Source organism: Enhydra lutris, unplaced genomic scaffold (genome assembly GCF_002288905.1).
Source record: "Enhydra lutris kenyoni isolate GAN:26980312 unplaced genomic scaffold, ASM228890v2 scaffoldscaffold19, whole genome shotgun sequence".
NCBI lineage: Eukaryota > Metazoa > Chordata > Mammalia > Carnivora > Mustelidae > Enhydra > Enhydra lutris.
In genome coordinates this window covers 32267457-32295052 of record NW_019154103.1, presented here as the reverse complement: position 1 = coordinate 32295052, position 27596 = coordinate 32267457, and the positions used below count along the sequence as shown (strand labels likewise).

Here is a 27596-nt window from a genome sequence, read left to right as displayed (position 1 = left end):
GATGTTTCTAACGTTGCTTCAACTTCAATGGCACGTTAATCACGATCTCAAACAAATTTTATCACACATATTGTAATGGCACATAGGCTTGGAACTTCCCTTTGAGGTTAGCATGTACAAAAGTTTGGAATTCACTCAACACACGTGCTCTTCAATAAAATAAATCAGGAGCTACATATAATTATGAGCTACACATAAGTGGGTTTCAAAACAGGGTCCCTTTTAAAGCATCCTTTCATTGAGTTACCTCCTGCGAGATGGAACAAGTGTATGGATTTTGCGTGTTACAAAATCCTTGCTTCAAGCTGCAGTCCTCTTGGCAGCAGCATATTTTAATTAACAGTATTTTTTTTTCTTTGTTTTCTGACCTCTCCGTACATTCAAATAGTCAAAATGTTTAGAATAACATCACCCACAAATTTAATGAAACAGATCAGAACGTGGCCAGCATTGTCAGGCAAAACTGATAACACGTCATGTGTCCTCGAAAGTAACCACTTCCTCCCCACCCCCGCCCTCTCCCCCTTCCTCAGTCACATGGGACACCAAAAGACTTAACAAGACTTATAAAAAAATAAGGCACATTTATCTTGATATGGTTATTTTTAAAATAGAAAACCCCTCTCCGAACATCTGTATTCAAATGAGCTGTGTAAAAAGACACCTTGTGGTACCTAAAACAGGTTATGGTACCTATGGAATTGCTTCTTCTATTTTAGTGACAATGGAATAAATTGCACCTATCCCACGTTGTCAAGTAATGAAAATATGCCTCTTTTTCTACTATTGCATGATTCAAAATCTGCTATTTCTGGAAATACTTACAAAGGGTGAGAAGGGAGGGGTCAAGTGGTACATTAGAAAAGGGTGTGAAGATCAATGATGTATAGGTATCGTGAGGGTTGATGGATTGCACTTTTCCACATATTTCAATACACAAAATTTTTCCAATGAGTATGAATGACTGCAACCATTTTGGCCATTAGCTTTTATCCCTCAGCCTTTTATTCCATTTTGGTAAAAACGGGTATTTCTGTAAAACTAATGAAGGATCAGCAACATGACTACTTATAACAATCTCTTCACAACCCCCGACACAGATATAGTTAGTTAGCATTTAACCTGAGATACAATCTGTGGAGAGGTTGTTTTAGACATTTCTTCCTTCATTGTTGCATCGATTCATACTGATGGTGGTGGTTCATGGATGGAACTTAAAAAAAAAAAATGGCTATCACATGGCTTTTTTTTTTTCTTTCTATACTGGTTAAAAAAAAAAAAAAAAGTAACAATCACAGAATTCATGTCCTCACAGTAGCCTGAAGCTAAAATAATGTGCTTCCTTATTGCACGTCAAACCTAGAAGTGTATAAAAGACAATGCTTCCCAATCCAAATCTGAAAGCCAGGTTCATCTCAACTGGATTCGGAATGTGCTGATTTCCATGGGACTCAAGTTGATCTCACTTATATTTCGGGCGTCTGGAGGTGAATGCATCAAGGATAATGATGAAGGTATGAGACTTGTGACAGTAAACATGCTAAAAAGCTTCTGTACCAAAATCTGGAAAATAAACAACAAAAAGTTGCACAGTTAGGTCAACTTTGAAGAAAGATTACTGGCACATCTATATATTTTGTCAGTAGAAAACAGTAGAATGAAAAAGCGTATTTAGTTTCCTTTTAAAGTCAAAAGGGGAAAGGGAAGGGTTAGATACAGCGTGCTTGGACACACAGACTGGCCTTGGAGGGACACCTAGGAGAAGGGTAGCCAGGAGAGGATGGCTCGCTCTACGTTCTTCTTCCGAATTACTCAATAATTTATTATTGTGCAGAGACCACTTTTTCAATAAAAGAAAAAACATCTATGTGCCAGCAAGCTTTAAAAACATCCATATCCTCTTATACTCAACACTTAACACCTAACAGTCATAGTTCTTCTTGTGCCCAAAGAGCTGAGAGAAAGGACAGAGGCCTGCTACAAGGAAGGCTGCTCTTATCAGGGACTCCCATTTTGAAGGTTGGGGCGCTGGGAAAGTACTACCCTCACCCCATGTCTCTCTGGATCCTATAATCCCCTTAAGACTTGAGGCCTTAACATCTATATACAAATGCTTACAACCAAGTATACACACAACATCAGTAATAAGGTAAAACGAAAAAAAAAAAAAAACCATCAGTGCTTTCTTAGCACCAACTCCATGTAGGGCACGATACAAGAAATGGAGCAGCTTATCTACCTGCTGCTGGGTAGTGGATTTTGACCCCCTACCACATTTTCTTTTCTATCCTTTTCATATCCGATGCACAATCTAATTTGCAGGGTTAGAAGTGAATCACTTGAGTCTGATCTATAGGGTATCTGTGAGGTTTTGGAGAAGAGCTGCCCCATGGGGCAGAGACCTGCCTGTGTGCCATTCAACTGCCTTCTCTGAGCACAACCCCCTCAGAGCCAGAGGCACAAGGCTGGAGGTTCTTTTCCTTCCAAGGAGAGGCCTGTGGGAACTATCAGCAAGACCAGTTCAAAGGAGACATAAAAATGAGGCAGCCAGCAGGTCAGCCTGAGGACCCCTTGGACTCCCATGCAAATCTGGCTTGACCAGGAGATCCAGACCCTCGTGTCCCCTGTGGAAACAACTGACTGGAGCTCAGTGAGGCTGCTTCGGGGCTGTGGTAAAAGTCCCCGAATGGCCACAGTGTCACTGCTTCCTGTCACTTCCCTACTACCACCCCACTTTAGTTATTATAGAACCTGCTTTAGCCCCTTTGAGACTTTGCAGAACTGGATCCTACATGAGCATGTGTGAGACAGGAGGAAGTATGGAGAGAGTGGGTGGGAAGAAGATGCTTTGTCTGTTGGCAATGGAAGGCCTAAGAATGGAGGAGAATGTTGTCCTCACAGGTCCCATGTTCCAGACATGGATTTTGGATACTGACAAGGAAGAGAGACTGAAGGTGGAGAAAGTTGCTTTCTTTCTTTCTTTTTTTCTTTTTAAGATTTTGTTTATTTATTTGAGATTCCAGAACTCCAGGATCATAAGCCAAGCCAAAGGCAGAAGCTTAATGACTGGGCCACCCAGGAACCTGAAAGTTGCTTTCTTAAGATGGAGAGATTTGAGCTAATTATATCAGCTGAGGGGAATGAGTCCGTGAAGAGGCAATGAGATATTACCTTCTTACTGTCAGAATTATTAGCAGAAAACAAGGATTTCAAAGTACATGAAGTCAACAAGCAAAAATCTCTTTTCAGCTCACCTTTCCCTGGGTCGTGGAACAAAGCAGCCCCGTGTCTCTGCTAGAGAAGCGGCAGTCAAACCCTTTCCTGTGGAGGATCAAGGCTGCTTCATCGGAATGCTTGCCATCCACCTGCAGATGGGCAGAGAGCGCCAATACGCCACAGTGACATTAAGGCAAATAGCGACACCACCGTATACTCCATTGTCTTGAAGTCAGTGTCCTCCAACCACAAATGCTCACTTTATTTAGCAGTGATGCCAGGAACGTTCATTTCCCCTCAGGTCTCACATTCTCTGTCATACCTGCTACATTCCCTCTACCTCCCCCCACAAGGAGGCAGATGACACTAAATTTTAAGGCTCCTTGTTAAGTCACCTCATGCCCTGGTTCCCAGTACAGTCCCTGAGGACCTGGGTGTCCTTTTGTCTACATGTCACATGCTGTTTTATCAAAGTTTCTTCAAATAAAGCATTTATTTATTAAGTTTAAATTCAATTACTTAACATATAATAAATTATTGGCTTCATGTCTAGGTAGAGCTCGGTGATTCATCAGTCTTATATAATGCTCAGTGCTCATTACATCATGTGCTCTCCTTAATGTCGATTTCCCAGTTACCCCATCCCTCCAGCAACCCTCAGTTTGTTTCCTATGATTGAGAGTCTCTTACAGTTTCTCTCCCTCTCTGGTCTTGTCTTGTTTTACTTTTCCCTCCCTTCCCCTACGATCCCCTCTGTTTTGTTTCTTAAATTCCACATATGAGTGAGATCATATGATAATTATCTTTCTCTGATTGATTTATTTCACTTGGCATAATACCCTCTAGTTCCATCCACGTTGCTGTAAAGGGGCAAAAAAAGCACTGAATTTTTATTTATTTAGTTTTTAACATATACATCAGCTGAATTTAACATATACATACCTGAATTTAGTCCTTATCTGGACATTGCATGATACATCATCCATCTCAAAACTGAAACACACTTCTTTATTGAATGCTAATTTTTGCTAATTGCATTAACATTTTTAATCTTTAATACACTGGTTCATTATTTTTATATAAAAGATATTTAAATTGAATTAGTTATGCTTATCACTTGCTAGGCCAACCACATTTATTAGCTTGATGTATCATTTAAATTCACATTACAGAAGCTATTCTTCTTATTCAGGCAAAGAGAAAAATACTAAACATGACAAGTCAGCTACAGGGATCAATATACACTTTCTTGCAGTAAAATTTCCTGCATCCATTTAAATAAGGATGCCGTGAGTGCCCTGAGTATTTTAAATTATAAGTCTCTTAATAAATTTTATGTTTCCTAAAGGGGGGCAATGTTTCTAATAATAAGCAAAATAAATTAAGAATCCTTGGATGAATTAAGAAAGATACAGCTATTCAAAGGAGTTGAGTGTGCTCAGCACTGACGTGTGATGAAAATGATCCCCTTTTCTCCTCTGTGGCCACAGATACACATATGTCCGAGTTCTTAATCATCCTCACTAGGGCATACGATTTTTAAATGTGCCACAGAGACATCTTTGGTGAAGAGCTGCCAGCATTCTCATCACTGATTTGATTTTAATGTGCCTGAACAATTTAAAGCTGTCCTCACCTCAGATTCTTGGCTGGAATAACCTGCTTTATGACATTTCACACTGGTATTTTGTAGTGGTACTGCTACGATTTTGTTTGAAGGGAGAGGAAAAAAGTCATTTAAGGAATTCTGAGTCATCACAGGACAACATGATAAACATAGCAGGTTTAAATCATATGATAAAGATTTCTAATAAAATTTCAATGTGTTTCACACAGTCCCAAAACAGCATGAAAAGAGCACAGTAAAAAAAAAAAAAAAAAATCCTTTGTGTATCCTATACAAGGTCTCCAGGAGAAAAACAAGGATAATTCTGTCATGTGCTAAGTGTCTAGGCTTAGAACAGTCACTGATTACCTAAGCATCAGTTTGTCTGTCTGCAAAATGGAGTTAATGCAGGTTTCCCTTCTTCCTGGAGACGTGGTGTCTCATAAGACGCTGAAAATACTATTTCTGGTGGCTTAGCTTATGAGGCAGAAAGTGTTGGTACAGAAGCTGTAGAAAATGGATCCAAACCTTGGCTGGGAGTCAGGCAGCTCAAGATCTAGATGCTAGTTCTGCAATTTCTTAGATGCTTTTAGCAAAACCTGGTTTCTCCTTTACCATAAAATGGAGATGAAATTCAATTGTGTAATAGGGACTCAGCCCAGTGTCTGCAGCAGAGGAAGCCCTGGGTACATTTTAGCTATTATTATTTCTATCAATGGAATCAACCAATTAAGTACTGGTGACTATTTTCCAAACACCTACCAATTAATCAATACTCTCACTTAACTTTTTATTCACAATTTTTCTTTCATGACATCATAACTTTGTAGCTGAGGAATCGGAGACCCTCCAAACTATATGTCAACGATTATGCATCAAAATCATAACAAAGTCACAATTCAGATTCACTATTTACGTGGTCTATTTGTGAGGCTCTTTTAAAAGTCCCTATCATTATAACCAAAGACTCTGGCCATTTGTAAAGATTTATTTATTTATTTATTTGACAGAGAGAGAGAGAGAGAGATTGTAAGCAGGCAGAACGGCAGGCGGGGGTGGGGGGTGGGGGGGTGGAGCAGGCTCCCCGCTGAGCAGAGAGCCTGACATGGGGCTTGATCCCAGGACCCTGGGATCATGACCTGAGCCGAAGGCAGAGGCTTAACCCACTGAGCCACCCAGGCGTCCTTTTCTTTTTTTTAAAGATTATTTATTTATTTATTTATTTATTTAACACAGAGAGAGAGATCACAAGTGGGCAGAGAGGCAGGCAGAGAGAGAGGGGGAAGCATCTGGCCATTTTAATTCACTAGAGCAACACGGCAACACGTGCTCTTGAAATAATGAGCGTGTGAGGCCTTTAGCAGACTGGAGGTGACAATAAGAAAAAAAAAAACAAAGAAGAGGAAAGGAAGCATCTTTGGAATTTTGCCATTAGTTTTACAAGAGATTTAAACAATACGAAAAGTAGAAATTGGAAGTCATAAAGAGTAATTTTCACTGCTGGGAAAAAAAGTTACACTTTCTCTCAAAACCAAAACTGCATCGCTTTCGTAAGGACCAGAACACCAACTGAAATAGCAATCATCGTGTCCAAGTTTTTAAAAATTAAATATTCATGAAAGTATCAGTTTTCAAGCAAAAATACCTGAGGCAAAGCAGCAGTTTTTCAGTTTCAAAGTCTGTCTTGTCATTTTATTTCCAAGAAAACTGTTTTTCAAAGTAGGGAAACTGTGAATTTAACTTGAATATGCATGCAAGAAAACAGATACCTTCACCAAAAAGATGCTGTTCACTCGAAGAGAGTAAACAGACTCTGAAAGGCCTGTTTTCACACTCATTAGTGTATGAGTACTATCCGGACCTCAGGAAAAAACACAAAAAAAGGGAAGGGGGTAGGGAAGAAAATTTACCAACTTTGACATTGGGCCAAGCGCTGTGCAAGGTGAGCTTCAAATCGAGTGTGTCTGTGAAACAGCTCAGATCACAGCGAAGGCTGAATCCCCTCAGGAGGACTTCGGTGTTCCGAAGGCACTCGGAGAATCCACTGTGGGACTAACTCCCACTGGATAAAGCAATCGGCGGCTCTGAGGCTAAGCGGGGCCGTGAGGTTTCTCTGGAGACTGGGGGGAGTGGAGGGAAGGCGGTGCGGCTGGCAGAATGAAGCCATCGAGGTTAGAAAAAGCTGGATCGGAGGCAAGGTTTGGTTTGGTTCTACCATGAACCAGTCCTGTGTCTGCGAATACGTCATTTAACTTCTCAGAACTCACAAAACTCGGTGAGACTCCCGAAGCGCCCCTTGGAGGATCAAGTACCAACCACAGTGATGGTAACAGTAACCGCAGCTAACGCTTTCTGAGAGCTCGCCGTGTGCGGGACCCTGTACGGAATACTTCTCACGGAAGAACTCAATTCCTCTCACAACAGTCTCTGAAACAGGGGAGGTGGTATGCAAGTTTGCATTATTACATTTAAGTGCACGTGAATGTCCCAGTCACGAAACATGCCCTCTCACGGTCAACTAGCAATGATCACCGATCCGCTCTACCTTAGTCCTTCATGATCCTCCCCGCAGATGGTGGGTGGATCCTTCTAAGGGTGTCCAGTCATGACTGAGTGGTCAAGAGAGAAACAGAGTATTCCCTAACATTTTCGGCACTCTCGCTTCCCTTTGTTCCCAGAGAAGAGGAGTATGAGGTTCTGGGCGGGGATCTGGAGTCAGCCATGCTGGGGTGTGCCCTTGGCACGTCATTTACGGGCTGCATGACCTGGGAAGGCTACCTACCATCTCTCGGTCGGCGAGTGTCCTCTTCTGAAACATGGGGGCACGATACTGCCCACCTTCACAGTACTGCTGGGAGAGCTAAACAAGGTTCTCTTTACAAAGAAAACCCTCAGCATAATGCCTGGCATGTAGACAATTTTAGGTACTTTATTAATAACTGCTCAGAGTTTTCAAAAACATATATAAGGAGGGGCGCCTGGGTGGCTCAGTGGGTTAAAGCCTTTGCCTTCGGCTCAGGTCATGATCTCAGGGTCCTGGGATTGAACCCCGCATGGGGCTCTCTGCTCAGCCGGGAGCCTGCTTCCTTCTCTCTCTGCCTGCCTCTCTGCCTACTTGTGATCTCCTTCTCTCTGTCAAATAAATAAATAAATCAATCTTAACACCCCCCCCCCCAAAAAAAACATATATAAAGAATACAAGTCAAGGTGACATCAAGATTTATTTTGGGAATAAACTTCAACCTTCAATTAAAAAAAAATTCCTACATTTTTACTTCATTTTTAGTAACAATCATCACTGCTCGTGACTGTTAAGAACTTCATTTGTCAAGCACCCCGTGCTTACTACCTGCCAGACACTCTTCTAAGTGAGTCATTTAATCCCTAGCACATCTCTGAGGTGGGTCCTATTATCACTGCCACGTTGTGAATGAGGCAAGTGGGAGAATGAGGGGCTGTGTGCTAAGCGAACCAGGTGGTAAGTGCAGGTGAGGGCTCAAACAAAGGCAGCAGGACAGTAACAGCTTCACCCTCCTGCCTTCGTCCTGGCTAAGGACTGGTGCTCATGGCCGGGAGGGAAAGGAGAAAGATCACTTCTAATGTAATAGAAGAAAAGCCTACAACCGGAAGGAGCTCACTCTCTGATCTGAGGTTAGAAAAAGGGAGTATTTAAACCAGAGTTCCAGCAGCACTAAAACCACAATTTATCAAAATATACATCAATTCAGAAAGGAAGGCGTGGACACAGTAAGTTCCATCCATCCAGCCTGCCTACCCATCCATTCACCCCATTTTAAGCAGGATTTAAGGCCATGCTGAAAATTATCCACACACATGGCAGGGTCTCATAAGCAAAGGAGCAGGCCAGTGTTCCTTTACCAAAGTGGGTGAGAACTCAGAATAGAAAGCTGTGCCGGTCTGGTCTCACACCAAAAGAAACCTGATTTGCTCATTAATAATGCGAGATTCACAGAGAAGTACACTTCTGGAAACTAGTAAATGTTATGGGTGTACACTTTTTTTCTGTGGAAGAGAGAAGCTGTAACTTTGACTACATTCTCCAAGAGAAATGTGTCCCCACCCTCCTCAAAGAATGTCTAAGGTCTAATAGATTACGGCAGAGCTAAACACCTGGTGGAAAAATTTCTCCAACCTGACCAGATTCCTTGAAAACGCCTACCGACATCCATCTTTCCATGTTATTCTGGTAACTGGAAAGGTGAGAAAATTGCACAGTGTTTTAAGTCCTGAGACAGGAAATAACCAGTAGAAATTCATTTTCCAGGGTATTCATTAAAATGTCCAATAACAGTTATCCTGTTTTGATCAACAAGATAAGATGACAGAAAGAACAGGTAAGGTGAATGGCTGTTCTTAGATCTGTACAACAAAGGAAATTTTCTCCACAATTTTCACCTTTCCAGATGCCAGGGAGATTAATAAAGCACCAATCAATTCTTATAAGAGAGGCAAAATGAAGAAATACCTTAAACTGCCTCTTATAAGAAAAGGGGGCGGTATAAACAAGTGGAGAGAGAAAATCTTGTTCAGTAAGTGGTGCTGATGTTGAAATGATTAGTTAACTATCTGCAAGAAATGGTTAAGCAGAAGTAGAATAAAATGTCACAGAGAATAGAGCTAAATGTAATATACAGAGATAGAGGTGGATACAGATACAAAGATACAGATCTGTAAGTGAATTAAATAAAAATACATCTGAACATAAAAGTGGTGGAAATAATCTGGGGGAGAGGAAAAAGGTCGAACAACATATCATTGTGCAAGACATCAAGGCAGCATGGCTCCATGAAGCCTAATTAAATGGCTTAATCAAATTCCTTCTGGTCCCTGGAATGTCTGCGTTCCAGGCTGAACCTATCACTCCAGCCTACAGAACCCTGATCGATGATCTGGCCCCCGTGAGATTCTCCCAGCATCCTCTCTACCAAGACTCCCTTGTCCCTTAATTAATACCCCTTCCTGATGATGGTGGCATGGTTTTCCTGTTCCCGACCACTTCAGTGGTGCTCCTGTTCCCAGTTTTCAAACCTTTATAGAATCCTCTTTTTAATATGTCAAGCTTTTGACAGTACAAGAAAAGGAGGTGGTAAAGAGAAGGGGGCGGCGAGCCTACAGAAGGAGAAGGCTGACAGTTACACTGCTAGACGGGACTGCGCGGGGGCACTTGGCAATGCTGTGAGACACGGTTTAAGAGATGTTTGCTTCCAACTTCATCTGACTGCAACTATATGACACGCAATCAGTTTTTCTCCAAACACATACAAAATAAGAGCAAGATATGCTTATATAAAAACATAAACTCATCTACCAAACAGAATAATTCCTGAAAAACTGGATTTGGGAGGAACAGATTTAGTAACTCTTAAGAAGTCCACCACCACCCTCTGAGGCCCTGTCCAGCACCCAGATTCAGAAAACCTGCATGTGGGCCCTAATTCTGCCATTCACTGCTGCGTAATTTTATCTCAGGCATTTAATTTCCAGCTCTTACTTTCCCAGTTTAGTAAATGGAGATAACAGTAATTTCTAGAATCATGGGAATTTTAAAAAATTACTAATTCCTAAGTTGCCCCACCCCGGACCTCTGGAATCAGAACTGCAGAGACGGGGAAACCTGTAGAAGTCTCGGTTTCAAAAAATCTCCCCAGTGTGACCCGGACACATTGACTCTGAGGATGGGTAGTTGGAAATGCTGCAGCACCGTGATGAGTCAGCACACCTCCAGACCCTCGCCCCTCTCACTGTTGCTGGAGCCCATAACCACTTTCTCCCTGAGGAATCAGGCTGCCCACATGAGGTTTAGGACGTGAGGAAGCTTCTGACAATGTGGCCCAGGAGCTGGGCAAGCAGAGGCCTCCTCCATGAGTGAGGCAAGAAGAGAGATGTGACTCCCTCGTGTCCGGGGGGTTCTCAAACATGTTTTTCGTGGAAATACTGGGAGGTGGTAGTTATGAAAATGCTTACTTACACACAGACCAATGCAGAGCTCTGGTCTTGCTTAGAAGCCGAGAGCCACGTTCACATTATTTCAATGGGAAAAATGCTTTGCAACGTCCAAAGGAACAATTCATGATTCTATGTTTGGAGCTGCCAGCACATAAAAATAGGAACACAATCCAAAATGTTGAGGTCTGGCTTCTGGATTTCTTCCAAGTCATTTTTGTCTTCTTTTAGTGTAACCATGAAATTACACTTGACATCTTTTTAAGCACCAAGCTTTCTTTGATTCAATACCTACATCAGCTTCCTTCAATGATTATTTTCCTATTATCAGAGATTAAGGGACAGAAAGCAATTCCTTAAAGAAGCGATTTTGAATGGCCAAATCAATCCCCTTGGGTTACTGGTGAGCTTTTTAAATAACTGTTAGAAATATGTGCTAAGAGTTAAAGACGAACATAGGAACCGGCACTGATTGATAGGATAATGTGAAACAGCCACAAATACTGAGTTTGGACCATGAGCCAACATGCTAGTTATGGTTAAATGTTAACATTTCAGTCTTGATTCTTCCTGGCCCATTTGTTAAATTGCTCTCTATTTCCTCTGCTAAAACCCTGGTTTGCCCCTGGGCTGACCAGTACCGCAAGCCCCATCAGGACACAAACGTATGTTTACAAAGCATTTCTGTTTCTAAAGGGCCTTCACAGCATTAGCTTCTGTGTTTCTCACCACAGACCTGAGGCGGTGGCTCTGAGAGCAGCCCCATTTTATAACAGGTAGCTGAGTCAGCCCCTGGCCAGCCATCAGGGAGTGGAGGTGGGCCACCACCCAAAGGGCATGAGGAGCAAGGGGACGCCAAGTGGATACAGTGAGCATCCACACCAGACCAGACCTCACAGAGGCCAGACCACACAGAGCCTAAATTCTTGAAAGCGTGAACCAGTTTAGTAGCAACGGGATTTTTAATCTGGGAAGAGATGAGACTTGGGTGACAGAAAGCTAGGCAACACGCAGGGAGAATCAAAGAAGCAGGTAACCATAGAAAAGAGGTGATATGGAAAACAGGTGCTAGCCCTGGATTATGGTGGGTGAGACCCTACATTTGTTGACTCTAGACAACTGGATCTGCTTCCGGAAAATAATCATGGGAGAGACATCTAGAAACGAGGTGAAGGAACAGTGGCCGCCGTGTGCCCCAGAAGCCCTCAGATCCATAGGCTGCTAACATCCTCTACCATCCATGCCCAGAGGCAGCAGACTGAGGCTCGGAGTCTTTGGTAACCGCCACTCTACCCCCTCGTTCCCTCTGCCTCATGAATTAATAAGAGGAAAACTCAGGGAGGCTATCCATCGCTGGTGTGTTCCTTTCATGAGTCAAACAGTCAACCCACAAAAAGACTAGCAGAATCCTAGAAAGAGCACTCATGAGATTTGCTCAATCAGCAAATTGTGGCTGAGTCCCTTCTTTGTGCAAGCGCTCTTCTAGGCAACAGAACGATGCAAGGAATCAAAGAAAAGGCCAGCTCCCACAGAGCTTCTACTCTCACCACAGCACCCACGTTTGGGCCTTTCTACTTGCTTGTAACTCTTCCCGGACCACTCTACCTCCAGAAATCTGCATGGGTCTCTTATTCTCTAACCTCCCTCGGATTTTTACTCCATTAACACCCTTAAGGCAAGGTCCTCTTCCAACCACACTATGCAAACTTGTGTCAACTTCCAGAGCTATCCTTCCCTCCGGCTTTCCCTCCCTGACACTTATCACCATCTAACACATTATACATCTCTCTTCTTTTTTCTTCTTTATTTTTCTCCCCCCATCAGGATCCATGCTTCAGAAAGGCAGGGGTTATTGTTTGTAATGGGTTTGCCCACAACGGTATCCCTAGTGCTTTTAGCTGTAACTGTAACGTAGCAGGCACGAAATAAATCCTGCAGGTTTGTTCACATGATCGAATAAGCCTTCTGACACATGCAGATAGATGCAGGCCTCCCACGTTCACCTGTATTCATTATCACGGGCCGAATGGATATTCCTACAGAGTTAGGCCTAAGTTCTTTCTCTTGGTCACTACAGTTTTAAAAGCCCTGTATGTCCAGATTTGCAGGCATTTATCCTTACTTTGGTTTGCTTTAGTTCTTTGTGCTTAAACGAAACATTTTTCTCTTCTTACATGGTCTTCAAACATGAACATTCTCTTTTTTTCATACTCGGGCCATTTATCACATTCCCTACAGAATCCCTAAGCACTTAGTATTTCCAGCCATGCATATGTCAATTCACAATATCAAAACAGCTCCACGAAAGACAAAAATGATGTCAAATGTCTAATTTTTATTCTTTTCAAATGCAATCTCTGACTTTTAAAAGTTGGCACACATGTAAACAAAAGCAGTCTTAACTGAATAAAAATTCCGAATCTCATAAAGCCTTTCCCTCTCTTCCTCTAGTCCATCTCTAGATGTCTTTAAAGAGTTTGTTTCTCAATGCAAAGGTCTGAGTTGCAGTGACTTTCAGGAGAAAGAGATCAATGTACAAGTCCTCTGATAGAGAAATAATTAAGTGCTATGCTTCTTAATTCTCCAACTCCTCAGGAAACACTGGCTAACAAGGAGAAATGAATGGAAAATGCCAGAAGAGCTGATCTTAAGGCCTGTTATCCCACCTACTATTATGTGACCCTGGGGCCAGAGTTTGCTTTCTTATCTATAAAGAGATAATATTCCCTAACCAAATGAAAGGTAGAATGATTTTGCCTAAAGGTCAAGTCCTCTTAAAGGCTCCTTGAAGCATAGTAAAACTCACAGTATGGTTAACCCTTGAACAGTGCAGGAGGTTAGGGGTGACAACCCCCCACCCTCCTCCCCGCAAGTCAAAAATCCACTCAGGACTCTGACTCTCCCAAAACATAACTACTAATAGCCTCCGCTTGATTGGAAGCCTTACTGATAACATCGACAGTTGATCAGCACATATTTTATATGTTATATGTATGTTACACTGTATTCTTTTAACGAAGTAAGCTAGAGAAAAGAAACTATTCAGAAAATCATAAGGAAGAGAAAATACATTTTCAGTCCTGTACTGTGTTTATAGAAAACAACCTGGGTAAGCTGACCAGTGCATTCCAGCTCCTCCTGTTTAAGGGTCAGCTGTATTTCTTTCTGCTTCTTATCCCCTTATATCAAATATATTATAAAAAGTAACTCTTTATAGATACATTTTGGGATATACCTTTGACTGTATTGTCCTCAGATTAATGAGATGAATGTCACAAGGCAAAGACGACAGTAACGGAGAGAATTCACCTAGCAGCTTAAGGGTGGGCACGGGGATCTTTTCTGTCATTGTAAAGACAGGATGATTCAGGAAAAAGGAAGTTACGTGGCTAACGAGAGAAGGATAACTGACCGACTTCTTTTCTTCTTCCTATCAAGAAAAAACAGAAATGCTTGAGTGTTACATATTTGCAGTTTTCACACTATTAATGGAATTACCCAACAGGGTTTAAATAGAAAAGAAATATAAGCAGTTTATGTTTAATTTTATTATATTTTGGAACTAACAGTCTTAGCCAACACAGAGATTACCAAGTTCATCTGTAAGCAATGTAAAAAAATGAACAGTGTCCACTTAGCTCATGTTTAGAAAGATCTTTTTTCCACTGTTTTAGTACTAAAAATCCTAACAACGTTTTCCAAAAAAACATTTTAGGATAAGGTATAATGTTTTATGGAAACTCTTTCTCAACCTACCACAAAATTCTTAAATAGACGGGTTGGGATATTCACACATCTTGCACACCATCAAATGTGATCTCTTCTCCCTTGGGTTTTACCCAGCATATTCTCATGGTTTCATTTATACTCAACTAGACCATAATTCTTGAGGCGATCCAAAGTTATGCTCTATACATGTTACCCAATTATAGGATTTTTTTTGGGGGGGGACTCTCAAAATAAATAAGATTTTTAAGTAGCACAATCAGTATTCCCAGATCTGTTAAATTTGGTAAATCACAGCCACTGAACAGGAACTGTTTAAATTATGTTATGCAATAGTTAGTACATATTTACCTCATACATAATTATTCACTAGAATTTAAAAAATATTTTAGTCATTGCTATGGTATATACTTTCAGACAAGTGGTTCAGCATGTTCAGATATTAAATAAGCCTGCCAGGGCTGGGGATAGGCATATGGTAGATGACACACTCAATTAATTAAATCAATGACTAAGTAGAACCTTAACCAATAACGCCTAAGGTATAAGAGAGCACACATAGAAAAACACTGAGAAGAAAATAATTTATGTAGAAAGGTTTTTTGATCAACAGTGACACGTGGAACAAATTTAATTTTGTATCTTATTTTTAAACTGTCCATTTCACTGATATCCTCTGATTTTGCATCCTTTTTGTAATATGGGGCTCAAATAAAAGGCTTGGCTACTTATCTAGGTGAAAAGATAGGATTTATAGGAGATACAGGGCTTAAAATTCAGAATGTCAGATTAGCACTGAACAGAGGGTGTTGAGCAAAGAGTGACAGGCATCTTGCCAGCAGTGAACTGTAGATGCCATTACAATTCAGACTACGGAGAGAGAGAAAAAAAATTAAAGGTGGTAGAGGGACACTGTAATATTAAGATACTGACAAAATATATCAGGTCTGAAAGAGTTGTAAAAAAAAAATATGTACCCATCCCACACTCTTTCTTTAAAAGAAAGATTAAATAAAACATAGATAATTATATTCACCAACAATACTGAAATTTAATGCATGTTGTTGAATATTGAGGGAACAGTTTCAACCGGAAACTTTAAATGTATTCCAAGATCAAAGGACTTCATAATCTAGGTCAGGAATGCTGACAAAATCAGTTTTCAGTAATAAAAGATAAAAGATTCCAACAGAAAAGAAGACACCTGCTGTATCAGAATCAGAAGGCATTAAGTCCATTCTAGGTCAAGTAAGATTCAGAAAAAGCTCTCTGGCTTTGTTCTCTGCCCTTGGAGGAATCCCTGGACACTTCAGTGAATAGGTGGGCTACTTCTTGATGGATTTTGTATACCTTTCAAACAGTAGTGGGCATATGTACCATTCCTCCTGACCCACACCAGTTTCCCTGGCTCTCAGTGCCCCCAAACTGACCACACATAAGAATGGCTTGGGAAGATTTAAACATGGATCCCTGAACCCTAACCCAAATCTACTTAATCAGAATGTCCAGGGATGAGCCCTAGGAAGCCAAAGTTTAGCCCCCAAAGCAAATCTCAAAATCTCAGTCGGTCTGACACAGCTCTGTGGACATGTGCCGGCAACCGTCGCCCCAGACAACCTTGCACAAGAAACCGCTCTTTTTGGAACGGAATGTCTAAGTCTCACCCTTCAACAAGTTTTGGATTAAGAAAGTGATTCAGACTCAGAAACATGTTAATGATAAGCCTCGTCAAAGGAAACAATGCCATGAATTTAAGTGCTTTGAGAATTCGAAAACTGTGCCATTTATTGTCCTAAGCAGGATAAGGAAGAGAAGTCTATGCAAGAGTTGTAGTTCAGAGTTATAAAAGCACCAAGAACATACAACATCACTGGAAGCTGGCCAGGCGGGGTGGGACAAAATCTCACAGAAGTTCCAGGATTCATGCACTTTCTTAACATTTTTATAGCAACGAGGTGCTTGACAAGATATTTAGCTGGTGAATTATCATTTTTCGACTAATCTCCTGGAAAGGTAATCTTTTAATTGAAACCTTTATGATAAACCCAAAGCTGGTAACGCATGTTTGTTATGGGAAATCTTATGTGTTTGTTTAAGCTGTAAATGAATTCCTCAGCCTTGCAGTAACTAATATACTATTCTAAACATTATTTGGTTTCTTGTGTGTTGGAAGGCTTCAAGCTGTTCAGGTCTAGCTTCTTCCTTTCAGCCTGTATGAAATTATAAAGCGTTTCCAGCACATTCTGATTCCAAACCACACCAAGTTGAGACCTCCTTTGGGTTCTAGCCCTTATTTCATAAGTCAGAATCTCTTGCTAGGCTCCATAGTGTCCTTCATTAAGCCCACTTAAGTTATGTGATCCCTAAATATCAAAGGTTTCCATTCATCTACATCAAAACTTGCTAAATAAATTATCTAAGATAATAAGAGATGATATTTTGAATCACTTTTGCTTATTTGGTGTGACCTGATACATGGTGGGAACTTGATAAATGTTTTTTGAACTTAATCTATCAACAAGCAAATGTAATATAAATAAATGAGAGAAAAATACAGTAGGGGAAAGGATGCAGGAAAAGACAGAGACAGAAGAAATAATGAATGAAAATATAATGAATCATAAGATTTAGAAATAAACTTCATTTAATGCAGAGGTAAAGCCTGGTGATCTGTGGGCTAAATTTGCCTACAGATAGGTTTTGATAGGTCTGCATGGTACTAATGTCTGTTTTTCGGCCAACTCTCAAAAAAAGAAAAAAAACATCCAGGAGATTTCATGTTGAAACTGTCAACAACAATAAAAAAAACTCCCCACAACAGGTAACTTTTTAATTTTTTCACCCAAAACACTGGAAATCCAAGTCACACAGGGCCCCGACATTCCCTCAAGTGCAGCTGAGTTGTAGCTCTCAGTGGGATGTATCCTCATACCCATCACAGACCTGGGGTCACCTCACTTAAGCGTTTGCCCTGAAACCTGACCAACCTCCCTCATGCCATCACTTCTCTGAGCCCTGTAAGCATGTGAGCTTTTCATCCAATCTCTCCTAGCTCTTTTACCTTACACGTAAATAACGGGTATCACAGGTCAAATGACACAACTGTAATACCTGAATACTTGTAGCACTTCTAATTATTGGTTCAATGCCCTCGACTATATTCAGCAGTCGGCGGGAAGCGAAAGGGAGTAAGCATCAAGGAAACAAAACCTAAAGGGTCAATGCCAAATAGACAATTCCCATTTTCCACCTCCGCTGACCCCTGAGTGTCATTACCATGGATGAAAGTTCACCTCATATAGCTACGGCAACCCACTGGACATCTTCACATCTCAAAAGTATCACTCTAGTCCCTGTTCTCACTCTCTCTCTGTGGAACACTCAAGAATAGGACTCGGTTCTACTTAGTCACCCAGATTACTCCCAGAGGCTCCGGCAGGCTGAAGACCTCCTGCTAAAATGTCTTCTTGTACAGGGAGGGTCTCCTCATCACCCTGCTTCCTACTGTCAATGGTTTAAACATGAGAGTCTGAGTTGAAAATAAAAGTACTTTCTGGAAAAAAAAAAAATACTTTCTGGAAAGTTTAAGCTATATGAGATGGAACATTCCTTAATCAACTGTCTTTTTAATCAATGTCACTAGAAATTAAAATGTATTTTCTCTTCTCTAGTTCTTTTTTTATTTAAAAGAAACTATTGATCTAAGTCCAAGAATCTAGAGTTGAGCAAAAGAAAAATTTAACCAACAGAGGATTATAAAAACATTGGATCAAATTTCAATCAATTACTATCCAAGGAGTTTCTGAATGGGAATAAACAAATTACTTTACTTCTAAGTGAAAGCTTTATAGATCTGACATGAAAATGCTTATTGCCACAGTTAACAGAAGCTTTGCAAATTAGTGTCTATATAGAGAGAAAAAAAATCATAAAAGCTGGAAACATTTTCGGGAGGAGAGAAAGATAGTAGCTGCCAGCACTCAGACAATGATTTTCCTGTGCCGTTTCAGTCCTAAAATTAAGCTATCTTGTCAGTAATTGATTTAAACCACGAATCCCAAGACCTGGTTTAAATCTTGACATCTAAAAATGGACATTAAAATCTTTTTTTCCTAAAAGATGCTAGATACTGGAAGAATTCTTGACTTTAATGAGCTGTTGCCATTTCATTCAATCAACTAGTGTTTTATTTATAGAACAGCTACCACAGGCAAGGAGCCGTGTGGGGCACATGAAAATGCAGCAGACGAGTCCCTGGAATCGAGCAGGGGGACGAGAACACGCCCCATGTGACGAGGCAGCAAGCGGGGCCTGGGGTAAGTGTGGTGGCATCAGGCGCTGTTACGGCTCCCTCGATGATGCCTTCGTGCATTCATTCCTGCAACAAGGATGGGGTGCTTCCTCTGTTAGGAACAATTCTAGAAGCAGAGGAACATGGCCCCCACTCTCCGTGAAGTTATGGTCCCAAAGAGGAGAGAGACAATGATCAAAAATAATCACATCTGTGCACGGAGGACAGATGCGCAGTTCTGAGGAGGCACTGCAGACAGTGCTCTGGCCTGCTCAAGTAAAAGCCGTTGACCAAGGCAGCTCTGACCCGACTCCTTTGAATAGTTCCCTGGGCAAATGCAAAGGAAATGCCCATGTATGTATGTATGTATGTACGTATTAATATCCACGGAAAGGTGCCATGGGCGCAGGGTGCATGAGGAGTACTTGGGACTGAAAGAAAATCAGTGAGCCCAGAGCAGAAATAGTGTGAGTCATGCTAGATGAGGCTGGGGGACAGGCAGGGCCCAGATCACAAAGGGGGCTCTTCAGGCCGTGGGAAGGGTTTTTGGCTTTTATCAGGAAAGCAATGAGAAGATATCTGAGGGGTTCCGAAGGGGGCAGTGAGGTCAGATTGAGTTTTGAAAAAACAAATCACTTTGCCTACTTGATTGAGAACACATATGTCAGGAAAAAGAGAGCAGAATGATTCGGGAAAGACATGATGTTTAGGTTAGGGTAGTCTTAATAAGCGAGTTTATAGATTTGAAATATTTAGGCAATAAGAGAGCCAAGCACTGGTGATTATTGTTTTAAGAAAGGGGCAGGCCAAAGAGAGTACCAATGAGAGGTCCCTCCTACATGTGTGGCACTGGATGAAAGGTGGTGCCAGTCTAGGGAACACTAGAAAAGAGCAGGTTTGGAGGGGGAGAGAGATCATGAGAGTGATCATGGATATGTCGGCTCTGAACAGTAGGACACAGCTAAGTGGTTGGGTCTGCAGGTTAGAGGTGAAACGTTTGTGCAGGTTTCATCCGTGTAGAGGTGGTCACATAGCCACAGGAGTAGGAGAGATTGCAGAGCGAGAAAGTATACAATGAGAAAAGGAGAAGACATGAGGTCAACCCTTGGGAGCTCTGACATTTAGTGGCTGAATCAATAACCATTGGAGAGATAGAGAAAGAACCACTTGGGAGGCAGGAGGGAAACCAAATGAGCACGGTACCACGGAAGCGCTGGCTCAGACTGTCTTCTAAGAAGTGACATGGTCAGTGTCAAATGTTGCTGCAAGGTGAACTAAGACGATAGATCTCGTGATCCTGGAAAGGGTGTGAAACATCTACTGGATCTGGTGACTCTGGCAAAGGTGTGTGGGGGAGGCTAAAGCACCACTAAAATGAACAGACTGTTGACACAGAAGCAATGACATAAACCTCTCACAAACCGGCTCAACCGGGTGTGGGAGCCAGGACGGTAGTGCAGGGGAAAAGGGGAGGAGTCTGCATGGAGGCTGTTTTGGCTTTTATTTCTAATAGGAGACAAGGAAGAGTGTCTGAAAGCCTGCAGAAAGGGTTTCCTAGGGGAACGCTGGCTCTGCCGGGCAGGGGGAGGGAAGGAGGAGGGTGACGTCTCCACTGCAACATGAGGGAAGACGGAAAGCGTGGGAGGAGATGGTTGATACCTAGAACAGAGAGCCCTGTCAAATGTGAAGTCAGTGGGGAGGCTGCCAGCTGAGAAGAGCTGAAAAGATCTGGGATGGGTCAGTGAAGAAAGGAGGAGAGCAGAATGAGGGAAAAAAGGGCTGTATAGAGAGTCATCTGTGGTGGGAAATCAGTAAAGCATGGGGGGACGGTGATGATGACTTTGGTGTCACCTTGAAGGGGTGTATTGTCATGTTGCTTGACATCTAATGGAGCTTTAGCCGGATTGTTTAATGGAATGCTGGGGTTTGTTCTGAGAAATGAAAACTGAGCAAGAAGACAGACAAGTAAATCCATTTTCAATTGAAGAGTCTAGGACTAGAATAAGCACACAAAGGTTTCCAATAAAGTTTACTAATCAAACTTGATCTCCTAAGAATGGGCCGAGGTTCTATTCCTAAATTCAACTCTTATTTTCTTTCAAAATAATTTCAGAAAATTTCATCCAAACTGATTCCTTAACATTATTTTCCATCTACATAATAAGCAAAAATAAAAAAATAAGATGACCTAAATGCAAATCTGACTTATGTGTAACTGAAGTTCTCTTTCTTGTGACTATAGGCTACATCTAGTATAAAGATATCTCAATACCGGGAATTTTAAGTCATAAAAAAAGTGGAAAGTCATAATGTCAAATTTTGGGTGGCAAAGAACAATCAATATCAGAACATACGAGTTATTTTTTTTCCTACCATATTCACAACACTTCTTTTTTCCAGTAGTATTCGAAATAAATTAGCTGTAACCTTGTTATCATGGACACCTTGCTCAAGGCCGCGATTATCATCTTGCATCAGTCTTCGATCCATGATAACTTCAATCTGACCTAAAAAACAAACAGACAAACAAACAAACTGGCCAGGGTTATTTAATACCAACATCTAGTAAGGATCTCTTAAGTTTAGGCACGGTCCTGATTTAAGCCAAGGAGACAGATCTGTACAGCAAACAGTACCAAGGGCTTTCTCAAAGCAGCTAGTATAAATGTAAAAAATAGGACTGTGTTTCTTCATTAATGTCTGGTAAAATCTGGTAATGAAATTTAAAAACAAGACAGATCAAAATTTAAGTGAGATCTAAAAAGAATTAATCTGAAGAGAAAATTATGTCCTCTAAAGTTTTTAGTGGCAGCATCTGGAATTTAAAAATGTTTATGAGGTTCGTTAGGAAACATATATCACACATGGAGAAACAAGACAAATACAGATGGGTAGAATCTAAGTAGGATTTGAAAGACAATTTGGGCTACTTGGTATCTGGGGATTCTCTGAAGAAACCCCAGGATTTGGAGACATCCACCATGTACCCCATTCCCTCCCTGGAATTACGTTAGTATCATCAACTATCCTCTCTCCTCCAGCTCAAGAAGAGGTCATATTTGGTTCCTTCATTTCTATGCAATAATTCCACACTTCCTCTAGTTTAAGTTGTAAATAATAGTTAGACTATGAGACTACAAATTTCAAAAACAAAACAAAACAAAACCCAAAAACTAAAAAAAAAAAAAAGCCCTATCCAAAAACCACCCAGAACCATAGTCATTTAACTGTCTAGAATTTGCTCCTCAGGCATTGATCATTTCACACCCAAATTAGTACATCAGTCTCTTGGCAATTTCTCTCTTCTCCCTGTCTCCAAATGTTAGCCCTCTTAATATATGACACTCAGTAAATCTGGGCTGTCCTCAAAATTGTTCTTATGTTTGTAGGTACTCAAACGCTAGGGTACTTGGGTGTCTCTAGCAGGGGCACCTGGGCCAGGTGTGACTTTTGAGCCCATTTTCAAACCTTGCCTTAAATTCTCAAAGCTGGGTCCTTAAGTAGGGAACTAGACATGAGGAGTGGAGCAGTCATGGACTAGACAGTTACGTCACTTCCCTTGATAAAGGCGAGCTGAGAAATAAAGCTCCTCTGCCCCTAAACCACATTTAGGAATTTTATGTAAAGTTGTCCAATCTATAAATGTACTTAATTTTTAAAAAATTTAAACATAAGCAGTTCGAGACTTCTGGACTCTTCAGCAACAGAAAAATTTGGCAACCCGGGGCCCCTTACCCCAGGGCAACAAGAGTCCAGCACTGAGCAGCAGCTGCCCCATCGTCATACACTGGGAGTGGTGGGCCCCAGCCTGCCAAAGCCCCACCACTCCCTCTGCATCCCTGACATGAGGCCATTATTATCCTTATGATGGCATTCATGGTTTTACAGTATCATCTCATGATTTTGTGTAACGAAAGCCATGAAGAAAGAGGAACGGTATGCTTTTTCATGGGCGGGGAGGGGGGGTACATACAGAATGTATGCATATGCCTAATAAAAAAAATGGGTTTGTGGCAAAGGGTAAGCCAGGCACCTGCACCCCTTTATTATCTGTCTGGCTCCTTAAGACATTTGTCTTAGCAACTCTTAAGATGTAAGAAAGAAGAGCAATTGACTACATATAAATGACAATGAAAAATATGTATTATGAAGGACATAAGCCTCCCATAGAAGGTTTTATAAAAATTAATCTGTGTTTACGATTTATCTTCTCTTTCCATCTTGTTCTCTCTTTCAGAATCCTTGAAATTGTGTCTGTCACCTCTTTTTTCCCTAGCTGTATGATTTCAGCTCTCGCCTTTCAGGTGGTAGTGCCCTAGAAGGCTGTGATTCAGAAGGACCTAGGTTTGTGGGAACTTACACAACTCTGGAAATTCTCTAACTTTTCTCCCAGCCACTTCTCTTCTTTTACTTCTGGAGAATTTCCACAGCTATTCCATTATGACAATGGCAGAAGACTGTGCAAACAATGAGCTATCAGGGGAGATAAATTATCTTTAAGAAGCAATGGTTTTGTGGGGTTTTAGGTCCCTCATTCTTCCTCAGAAGATTGAGCAAATAATGTTATTTTATGTTATTCTCACAAAACCAAAATTAACTAATAGTCTGGTTCTCAAAAGAAGGAGGCTAGTGTCTGAAGATGATAATTATTACACATGACCAAGAGGAAAATTATACACTTGGAAATGAAACTTGTAAGAACCAAAAAGATTCCAAACAATACGTACCACTTTTCAAACTTGACACCCCTAAAGACTGAGCAGAGAGTAATGTCAAGCGATGTTTGGCATCCTGGATATAGGCCATTGTAGTCATCGGATAGACGTTTGCTTGAAGAGGTAATTTGCTCATTGTCATTCTAGGCTGAATCTAAAAGACCAAACAGTTCACTTTAAAAAAAAGAAATCAAGTGATATTTACAGATGTACTTCAAAAAATTAGTACTGACTACAGACAGATGACTTTTCTTCCAAAGAGAAAAGAGTATAGCTTCCTTTCTTGTTCAAAGGAAGAGCTAATTTAAGAATTAAAACATTCCTCAAAACAATATAAAAAAAATGAAGATCTTAGAAAAATTTAAAGTGAGAAAAGTAGAATTTATCCAGGTTTTTAAAATAGGTATTCCTATTTAAATTCAGAATAAAAATCCTTAACAAAAGTCTTCTAGCTTTCCAATATTTGCATAAAACAAATTATAAAGGTATTAAGTATTCATTTCTCATCTAAATCTAACATACTGCTTTTGTAATGAATGTTAAGCATAATAGCTCTCTATCCCCTTTCAAAAAATATCTTTTATAATTCTTGAATCAGTTTTAATAAATACCACAGATCCCCTCATCGAATTCTCCAACATATTACACTAAAATAATCAAATTCATATTTATATTTAAAGACTCTTCAGTGCTTACTTTTCCTGTTTAGTTTCAATGTAGATAGTTCCATATTTTAATTTTTCTTGGTCTAGTATGTGAATGCATGAAATACATTATTTTATTTTTTGACAGAAAACGCACTAAGCTGGCTGGGGTCAAGGAGACTCCCTCAAACCACAGCAGGAAACATCAAACAGAGACTTTGTTATCAGGTATCTTATTCACACCACATAAAAATGACATCTCTCCTATTCAGCTCATGCAAGTTTGACATGACATGACATTCAAGAAGGAAAAAAATACAAAGTTAATGTAATAGTTAACACGTATTGAGTGCTCATTATAACTAGGCAAAGTACTAGGTATTCACAAATACGATCTTTAATCTTTACAACAACCCCACAGTGTGTCCTTCAACTTACTGGTTGTACCAAATAGAGCCCCCCCAAATTCATGGCCATCCACAATCTGTGAATGTGATTTTATTTTGAAATAGGATCTCTACAGACATAAGTTATATTGGATTAGGGTGGGCTCTAATCCAAGGACTGGAGTCCTTCTAAGAGGGAAGTCTGGACACAATGGAGACACACGGAGAATACAACAGGGACTCTGTGACAGCAGAGGCAGACAGTGGAGTGATGGCTCTACAAGCCAACAGTGACCAGAATGGCCTGATGCCTCCAGAAGCTAGAACAGGCAAGGAAGAGTATTTCCCTACAGACTCTGGAGGGAGTGTGGCCCTGAAGACATCTTGATTTTGGACTTCTGCTGTCCAGAAATGTGACAGAATAAATTCTGCTGTTCTAAGTCACCCAGTTTGTGGTAATTGGTATCACAGGCCCAGGAAATTATGAAACTGAAGAAACAATTGTAAAATGTTAAAAAAAAAAAAAAAGATAGTTTCAAAGAATTTTCCATTTCTTCTTTCCAGTCCTAATCCTTCCATTCAAATTAACTTGTACACTCAATGCAAAGGGCATTCACACATTCACACTGTCATGACTATGGGGCTGCCAGCCATGCTCCCTACCCGTGGGTCTAGATTTCTGGTTTTGCCCAAGAACTACTCTTTCCAAGGCTTAAAAAATGGCCTATTTTAGAAGCAGAAATATTTACATTATAAATTTAGACATTTATAAATTTAGAAATAATATTTCCCTATTTATTCAAATGCTTGATCCTTGAAAAGAAAATTCACATTTTTATTCACTTTTACTAAGTTTTTTTTTCATTCATGTACACACCCACACATACAAATAATTGCTTCTGTAAGATTTTAAGAAAAAGAGTTTCTTTTGTACACAAGGAAAATGAATCACCATAAAGTCATGGCTTCATTTGAAAACCAAACAGCTGCGGTAGAATTAACATGTAAATTCAAAGTGTATAATGCAATTTTTATGCTTTGGAAAAGGTTTAAATTTAACCTTTGCAGGAAATTGCACAAGAGAAAATTACCACAATCCCTTCCACTCAACCCAGTTGAAAATCAGACAAAGTAAAAGCATTTGTTGTGAAATTATTTCTATTCATAGCCAGAACTTTCTAAAATGCTAATGTCTCAAAAACATGCTAATGTTTTTAATAGTATTATTTCAAAGCTATGTTGTTACATACATATACTCTGAATACAGAGATTTAGGTAACAATCAAAAGAGCCCTATTAAATTAGAATGCTGACAATCTGGAAAAATTTTGAGTCAATTTTCTCATTACCATTTCAAACTATTTTGTGAACATTTTGATTAAATATATACCTACCCACATTTCTAAATAGATACATGTTTGTATTTCTTTGTCTAAGTCTATGTACACATATGTGTGTGCATAAAGGTAAACACCCTTACATTATTGATAAAAAGAGGGGAAGAGTTCCCTGAAATTTAAAAGAGCCTATTATTACATTACACATTTAAAAGTATATATGTAATAAATTAAATATACACAGACCGTTTCCTTATGAGGGGAAAATATATACTCCATCAGTCCCTAATTATGTTTCCTTTCTATGAGACAAATTCAGATATATTTTGGTATCAAGTCATTTAACATGCAAATGGTCACCAAATCTGCCTTTGAAAAAAATACATCTGTAAATCAGATGTTCTACAAACCAATCTCTCAAATATTTGTTCTAACTTCGGAAATCTGGTTGAATATAGAACCTATAAGTACCTGTTAAAATTCAGTTTTCCTTTAGAAATAATTTGTAAACTTAAGCGAATTTTTTGAAGGATGTGAAATTAACTGACCCATTTCCATACATAAAACTTGCACACTAACACCGCTATTACTTAGACATTTTAAAGGAAGATTACCTGGTATCCATTCAGGTCAGTATAAAATCTGTTTTGACTGTTTATGCTAGAAGAAATTCTCATTGCAATCTCACGGTTATGTTCTTTTCGGATATCCACGATATTGGACACTTCCACAGACTGTCCGTCTATTCCTAAATTTAAAAGAATATATATGTTAATAGAAATTTATTGCTCCACTTTTCTTAAAATATACTGTACGGAACTAACAAAGTGACATACATTTTTCCCATTTTCTACTCCTTATCTTCAGCATTTTTCATGCTAACTGTGCCACTGTTCACCTTTTTCCTTCTTTTCTTTTTCTTTTTTTTTTTTTTCTAAACTGTCAGATGGTAGAAAACGCTTCCTCCAGGGCACATATAACTCAACAGAAGGATGAAGAGGTTAGGATGAAATAAATGCAGATGAAATATAACATGCAAATGATTCTCCAATGAGTTTCAGAGGGAAAAGAGGACATCGAATGAGAAAAGGTCGTTAAAATGCGTTAAGAGGCCACCTGTCCTGCCACTGTCCTTCCCTGACAGAGCCACGGGGGCCTACTTCTTCACCACTCACCTTCTGCACTGGAAATCCAAAGCAGTGAAATTTACACCCTGTTGATTCAAGAGACAGTCTATTATTGCCCATGATCTATAATCTAGGAAAAGAGACACGAGGTCCAATGGGATGATTTATGGCTGAAGTGGGTATTATCATATTAGTATTTGTGGAGTATAATCTGGAGAACTCCCCAGAAATTAAATCAATTTTAATTGAGTTTGTTATCTCTTAGGACCCCTTGTTATGGAGTGATTCATTTTGCCCTTTGCTGGATAAAGCAGAGGACAGCTTGAAGAAGACCCAGATGTATTAAGCATTTATTTTTTTGGATAAGCCTAAACTGTTCACTAATTTCTATCTGTCACGCCACCCTAACTCTATCTTCTGGTCCTCAGTGAAGCCTTGGGTCTATTTCAGAGATGGAGAGGGGAGTTAGGAAGAAATCCAACACTCCTAATACAGATTGAGTGTGTAGAAGATATATTGGATCTTCTAAGAAAGAGCATTCAGGAAAACGAGCAGTCAAAAGAAGAAAGACTGGCTTTATCCTA

At 40.2% G+C, this 27596-nt stretch overlaps 1 protein-coding gene across 2 annotated transcripts in view; it reads right to left on the bottom strand.

The window, feature by feature from the left end:
* Positions 1–1255: 1255 nt before the first annotated feature.
* The window catches only part of LOC111148294 (mannosidase alpha class 2A member 1), a 168898-nt gene continuing 142557 nt past the window's right edge, over positions 1256–27596 (bottom strand). The window contains exons 17-22 of one of the 2 annotated variants that reach the window (XM_022504781.1): positions 26500–26633; positions 23531–23672; positions 21177–21310; positions 14022–14216; positions 3255–3365; positions 1256–1563 (exon numbers count right to left, since the gene is read on the bottom strand). In XM_022504781.1, coding sequence (XP_022360489.1) covers positions 1411–1563; positions 3255–3365; positions 14022–14216; positions 21177–21310; positions 23531–23672; positions 26500–26633 — 869 coding nt within the window. In that variant the 3' untranslated portion in view covers positions 1256–1410. The remainder of the gene's footprint in view (positions 1564–3254; positions 3366–14021; positions 14217–21176; positions 21311–23530; positions 23673–26499; positions 26634–27596) is intronic. The other variant, XM_022504782.1, reaches the window with a different exon arrangement.